We start from the raw sequence: 7,500 nt of genomic DNA on the forward strand, positions 1-7,500 counted from the left end.
TTTATTGGACCTCTGTTTTTAAAGGGATACTAAAACCAGTGAAGAGGTAATAAGCTTAAAAGGCTGGAGCTTTAGCAAAACAAAGATTTCAGCATGCCAAACTGGTTGGACGACCGTGAGGCCACCGTTGTCGTTTCCTTTTCAGTTTTAGCTGTCCGTCCAAGTTATACTCGGGCAGGTGCGTTATACTGAAATATAGTGGAAAGAAAAAGAAATGGTATTTATATTTGCAGGGAAAGTGGCTGATTTGTTAGATACCCATAACAAACCTCAACTGCAATCGGGTCAGTGATAGGAAAATTTCTTTTGTTGCAATATGATCCCTGCATGGGAAATTTTCCATAAAATGTTGAATATTGTGCAATGCAACCTTTGAACTGCAAGATCGGTGTTGTAAGGCAGCAGATTACAGGAGCTGTCTTCATAGACCTGTCAGCAGACTATGACACTGCAAATCATCACCTTCTCCTAAGGAAAACTTATAATATCACAAAGGACAACCACCTCACCCGCTTCATAGGAAATCTGCTACAAAAAAAGAGCTTTTTTGTTGAGTTCCAGGGCCAGAGAAGCAAATGATGAAAACAGAAGAACGGCCTGCCTCAGGGGAGCATGCCTGCTCCATCAATTTTTAAGATTTACACAAATTATCAGCCACTGCCAGAAGGGACAGAGAGTTTCATCTATGCTGACGATGGTGCCATCACTGCCCATCAGGGAGCTTTGAAATGGTTGAACAGAAGCTCTCTGAAGCTTTAGGTGATCTTACTGCCTATTACAAGGAAAGCCAGGTGATTCCTAATCCATCTAAAATACAGACATGTGCTTTTCACCTTAAAAACAGACAAGCATCTCAAATTCTGAGGATTACCTGGGAAGGAATTCTACTGGAGCATTGCAACACACCAAAATACTTGGAAGTTACCCTGGAGCGTGCTCTGATTTACAAGAAGTACTGCTTGATTATCAAGCAAAAAGTGGGCACTAGAAATAATATCAAAGCTGACTGGCACAACCTGGGAATCACAACCAGACCAAGTGAAGACATCTGCCCTTGTGCTTTGCTGCTGAGTATGCATGTCCAGTGTGGGACACATATCACCATGTTAAAATAGTGGATGTGGCTCTTAAGGAGACATGCCACATTATCAGAGGATGTCTATGCCGCACACCACTGGAGAAATACTACTGCACCACCTGATATCCATCAGAAAGCAACAGCCAGTAATGAAAGGACCAAGGCAGTGACATCTCCAGCCCATCCCCCATTCAGATATCTGCCAGCATGCCAATGCCTTAAATCAAAAAATTGTTTTCTAAGATCTACAAAGCTACTTGCAGGAACATCTCAGCAAGCAAGAGTCCAAAAGTGGCAGGCTAAAACCTGGAAACTCAAGCTATGGCTGATACCAAATGAGAGACTTCCTCCTGGGCACACAGAAGGCTCGGTGACTTTGAAGGCACTGAACAGACTGCACTCTGGCACCACGAAATGCAGAGCCAACCTTAAGAAATGGGGCCACAAAGTGGAGTCCACAACACGCGAGTGTGGAGAAGAGCAAACCACAGACCACCTATTACAATGCAACCTGAGTCCTGCCACATGCACAATGGAGGACCTTCTTATAGCAACACCAGAGGTACTCGATGTGGCCAGCTACAGGTCAAAGGACAATTAGTATAATTTCTTTAACTTTGATTGTGTTTTTAAATATGTTACAACTGTACCCTTGGTTTGCTTCTGACACGATAAATAAATGAAGAAATCTGGACTAACCAAAGGGCTGAACATGTCATTAGATTCTGTAGAATTATTCCAGTTTGATGCCACTTTAACGGCAATGGCTCCATTCTCCGAACCTTGGGGGTTGTAATATGTTGTGGCACCAGTCCATTTTGTCAGAGAAGACGAATATCCTTACAAAACTGCAGCTTCCATAATTCCATAGTATTGAGCGATGACAGTTGAAGTGATGTCAAGCTGCATTGATTCTGCAGTAGAAATGTGCCCCACAGGTCAGTTTTGCCCCAAGCTAGATAGCTTTGAAACTCTCTTCACTGTGCATGTGAGGTACATTGTTTTCCTTTCAATAGATGCAACAACAGAACAGGAACATTGAAGCCACTGCTTCATTTTTTTGGCTGTCAGGGCAAACAATGCAAGATCTCCTTTTATTAGCTCTCTTGGCTGCTTCTGCTGTTTGCCCAGATCGGATGACTTTGACTCCAAACAGGAAGCAGCTCCCTTCAAATCCTGGAATGGATTATGATTGTTGACAGCTTCTGCCATATCCTGTTTAGCTTCGGAGCTGAACTTGTCAGCTGGCTGCCCAGAAACGGAAAATGAAAATTGGGCACCCGCATGGCATCTCCATGAGTCTCTGTTGCTTCTTGCAATGAAAGGTTGTGCTAGAGCAGTGTTTCTCAACCTTCCTAGTGCCGTGACCCCTTAATATAGGTCCTCATGTTGTGGTGACCCCAACCATATATTTTTTTTGTTGCTACTTCATAACTGTAATGTATACATTTATTTATTATTTATTTACTTTATTTATATACCACTTTTCTCAGCCCTCAGGTGACTCAAAGCGGTGAACAACATTGATACAAAACATCACAAAACAAATATAGGGCACTCAGTTCTTGTGGGTTTTTTCGGGCTATATGGCCATGTTCTAGAGGCATTTCTCCTGACGTTTCGCCTGCATCTATGGCAAGCATCCTCAGAGGTGAGGTCTGCTGGAAATGGGGAAAAAAAGGGGTTTATATATCTGTGGAATGACATGGGTGAGACAAAGGGCTTTGTAAGTTGGGCTGGGTGTGAGTCTTTCAACTGACCACCTTGATTAGCATACAATGGGCTGACACTGCCTGGAGCAAACTCTTCTTGAAAGGTGATTAGATGTCCCTGCCTGTTTTTCTCCCTGCTGTTTTGCTGTTGCAATTTTTTAATTTTTTAATACTGGTAGCCAGATTTTGTTCATTTTCATGGTTTCTTCCTTTCTGTTGAAATTGTCCACATGTTTGTGGATTTCAATGGCTTCTCTGTGTAGTCTGACATGTGGTTGTGAGATGGTCGAGCATTTTTGTGTTCTCAAATAAAATGCTGTGTCCAGGTCGGTTCATCAGGTGCTCTGCTATGGCTGATTTCTCTGGTTGGAGTAGTCTGCAGTGCCTTTCATGTTCCTGGATTCGTGTCTGGGCAATGCTGCTGCGTTTGGTGGTCCCTCTGTAGACTTGTCCACAGCTGCATGGTATACGGTAGACTCCTGCAGAGGTGAGAGGATCCCTCTTGTCCTTTGCTGAACGTAGCATTTGTTGGATTTTCTTGGTGGGTTTGTAGATTGTTTGTATGTTGTGCATTTTATTTGAGAACACAAAAATGCTCGACCATTCTCACAACCACCATGTCAGACTACACAGAGAAGCCATACAACATACAAACAATCTACAAACCCACCAAGAAAATCCAACAAATGCTACGTTCAGCAAAGGACAAGAGGGATCCTCTCACTTCTGCAGGAGTCTACCGTATACCATGCAGCTGTGGACAAGTCTACAGAGGGACCACCAAACGCAGCAGCATTGCCCAGACACGAATCCAGGAACATGAAAGGCACTGCAGACTACTTCAACCAGAGAAGTCAGCCATAGCAGAGCACCTGATGAACCGACCTGGACACAGCATTTTATTTGAGAACACAAAAATGCTCGACCATCTCACAACCACCATGTCAGACTACACAGAGAAGCCATTGAAATCCACAAACATGTGGACAATTTCAACAGAAAGGAAGAAACCATGAAAATGAACAAAATCTGGCTACCAGTATTAAAAAACTCTAAAATTGCAACAGCAAAACAGCAGGGAGAAAAACAGGCAGGGACATCTAATCACCTTTCAAGAAGAGTTTGCTCCAGGCAGTGTCAGCCCATTGTATGCTAATCAAGGTGGTCAGTGGAAAGACTCACACCCAGCCCAACTTACAAAGCCCTTTGTCTCACCCATGTCATTCCACAGATATATAAACCCCCTTTTTTCCCCATTTCCAGCAGACCTCACCTCTGAGGATGCTTGCCATAGATGCAGGCGAAACGTCAGGAGAAATGCCTCTAGAACATGGCCATATAGCCCGAAAAAACCCACAAGAACTGAGTGATTCCAGCCATGAAAGCCTTCGACAATAAATATAGGGCAATTAAAAACAATTGTAACATCTGGCATGTAGGATATCATGGAATCATAGAATCATAGAATCAAAGAGTTGGAAGAGACCTCATGGGCCATCCAGTCCAACCCCCTGCCAAGAAGCAGGAATATTGCATTCAAATCACCCCTGACAGATGGCCATCCAGCCTCTGCTTAAAAGCTTCCAAAGAAGGAGCCTCCACCACACTCCGGGGCAGAGAGTTCCACTGCTGAACGGCTCTCAGTCAGGAAGTTCTTCCTCATGTTCCGATGGAATCTCCTCTCTTGTAGTTTGAAGCCATTGTTCCGCGTCCTAGTCTCCAAGGAAGCAGAAAACAAGCTTGCTCCCTGTGGCTTCCTCTCACATATTTATACATGGCTATCATATCTCCTCTCAGCCTTCTCTTCTTCAGGCTAAACATGCCCAGTTCCCTAAGCCGCTCCTCATAGGGCTTGTTCTCCAGACCCTTGATCATTTTAGTCGCCCTATATTTTCATTCACTGGACCAAATTTGGCACAAATACCCAATAAGCCCAAATTTGAATACTGGTGGGGTTGGCGAGAAGTGGAGGAAAAACATAAAATCTAGGATGAAATTGTCCAAGTACTTACTTACTTAGGCGATCCCTCATAGTCCAAGGATGGTGGTCCTCCAACGTCGGTGTTCTGGCGGTGGGTCCGTAGGTGACTGTGGAGCCCTATTTTTGATCTACATCAGTGGTTCTCAACCTTCCTAATGCCATGACCCTTTAACACAGTTACTCATGTTATGGTGATCCCCAACCATAATATTGTTTTCATTGCTACTTGATATCTGTCATTTTACTACTGTTATAAGTTGTAAATATCCAATATGCAGGATGTATTTCCATCCACTTAACCAAATTGACCCAATATGCCCAAATGTGAATGCTAGTGGGGTTGGGGGAGGATTGAGTTTGTAATTTGAGAGTTGTAGTTGCTGGGATTTATAGTTCACTTATAATCAAAGAGCATTCTGAACTCCACCAGCAATGAATTTGAACCGAACTTGGCACACACAGCTCCCACAACTAACAGAAAACACTGGAAGGGTTTAGTGGGCATTGACCGTGAGATTGGGAGTTGTAGTTCACCTATATCTAGAGGAGCACTGTGGATTCACACAATGATGGATCTGGACCAAACTTGGCACAAATACTCAATATGCCCAAATGTGAACACTGGTGGAGTCTGGGGAAAATAGACCTTGACATTTGGGAGTTATAGTTGCTGGAATTTATAGTTCACCTACAATCAAAGAGCAATCTGAACTCGACCAACAATAGAATTCGGTCAAACTTCCCAAACAGAATCCACATGGCCAATTGAAAATACTGTTTTCTGATGGTCTTTGGCAATCCCTTTTGACACCCCCTCATGACCCCTTCAGGGGTCCCGACCCCCAGGTTGAGAAACACTGATCTACATCTTCTCCCACAGTGAGGGCATTGGTTTCCGAGTGGAAAGCGGGTTGGCTTGGCGTGCTTTCCTCTCGGCACGTTTCTCTCTTTCACCCTCCATTCGTGCCGCTTCAAATTCTACAGCACTGCTGGTCACAGCTGACCTCCGGCTGGAGCACTCAAGGGCCAGAGCTTCCCAGTTCTCTGTGTCTATGCCAGAGTTTCTAAGGTTGGCTTTGAGCCCATCTTTAAATCCCTTTTCCTGTCCTCCAGCATTCCGTTTTCCATTGTCCAAGTATGAAAATCTTCACTTGGGTGGTGGGCAGTATTGTGTTTTTGGAGGATATTGGCAGGGCTCTTGGACATGTTCATGGTGCTCACTATAGCCTGCATTGTAGTTGGAGGGAGGGACATTGGTGTTCCCTGAGTAGTGGGAGCTATAACTGTTTGTGGAGGTAAGAGCTTGTGTGTGTAAGTGGACACATACACACATACATATTTTCACTTTTATTATATGTGTGTGTATGTGTCCACCTACACAAACAAGCTCCTGTCTCCACAGGACTGTTAAATCAGAAGAGGCACATTTTCCACTGCAGCTTCATTCCACATCAAAATAGTGCTCACTCCCTCAACACTTCACAAAGAAAAAATATTAATACTACATTTTTTTTCCTAACAGAGAAGAGTAATGAGCCAACTCAGGGGAGTCTGGAAGACAGAGATGTTTCATTTCCATCGGAAGCAAGCAATTTGCCCTCTCCGAAATCTGAAGAAGAAAGGTAATTATTAACAAGGAGAAGTTCAGGTGTGGAAAAAGCATTGTGCATGAAAAAGGTCTTGGTTGAAAAGCTGGCCCCTGCATTGTTTATTCATATAATTATTTACACAGGCAAAATGCCCCAAGGAAACTATAATTTAGATTGGAACCGAGCTTTCCCAGAAGGTGGGACAGAGTCATAATATTTCTACATTCTTTTCTGTGCACAATGTGCCATTTCCTTTGCAGAGAAGTGGGTGTTTTGTGCACAAAAGTCACAACATGCGTATTTTTCACAAAATGAGTCTCAAGTTGCAAATGGGCTTTGAAAATAGTCTGATTCTCAAAGAGTTTCTTGCAGAAGAAAGAAAATCATTGCAATTGTTCAAGAAAGTAGAGAGTAGTAAAGGTATCAAGGTTTCTCTTGTCATGTAGTCTAGTTGTGTCCGACTCTGGGGGTTGGTGCTCATCTTCATTTCAAGCCAAAGAGCCAGCGTTATCTGTAGACACCTCCAAGGTCATGTGGCCAGCATAACTGCATGGAATGCTGTTAGCTTCCCGCAGAAGCGATACCAATTGGTCTTCTCACATTTGCATGTTATCAAACTACTAGGTTGGCAGAAGCTGGGGCTAACAGCAGGAGCTCACCCCACTCCCTGGATTCAAACTGCCAACCTTTCAATCAGCAAGTTCAGCAGCTCAGCAGTTTAACCTGCTGCACCACCATAAGGCCCTAGAAAGTAGATAACCCTAACCCGACACTCCGATATTTTCAGGATTTGTATCTTTCAGTTGTTATTCTTCTTTCTTTGCAGACCATTTGAACCTCCTTTGGATTCTCCTGATGGACACCGAGCCAAACGAAAGCCAAGGCTGACATTGTCTTCTCCGCCATCTTCATCAGAAAAGGTAAAGAAGTCCAATATGATTTATTTATTTATTAACAGTGTTTATATTCCACCCTTCTCACCCCGCAGGGGACTCAGGGCGGATTACAATGTACATATACATGGCAAACATTCAGTGCCATAGACACAACATATATAGACAGACACTCAGAGGCTATTTAATATTTCAACTTCTGGCCACCAGGGGAGCTGTTGCTTCACCATCCGTTTGTGACACTGAT

General features: G+C 43.6%; 1 protein-coding gene across 1 annotated transcript in view; it reads left to right on the plus strand.

Moving 5' to 3' along the window:
- Positions 1 to 7,500, plus strand: part of LOC132762960 (synaptotagmin-like protein 2) — a 54,194-nt gene that overhangs the window by 23,317 nt on the left and 23,377 nt on the right. Inside the window, exons 4-5 of the mRNA XM_060756229.2 lie at positions 6,294 to 6,393; positions 7,187 to 7,280. Of these exons, the coding sequence (XP_060612212.2) occupies positions 6,294 to 6,393; positions 7,187 to 7,280 (194 nt within the window). The remainder of the gene's footprint in view (positions 1 to 6,293; positions 6,394 to 7,186; positions 7,281 to 7,500) is intronic.

Source organism: Anolis sagrei, chromosome 10 (genome assembly GCF_037176765.1).
Source record: "Anolis sagrei isolate rAnoSag1 chromosome 10, rAnoSag1.mat, whole genome shotgun sequence".
Classification (NCBI taxonomy): Eukaryota; Metazoa; Chordata; class Lepidosauria; order Squamata; family Dactyloidae; genus Anolis; species Anolis sagrei.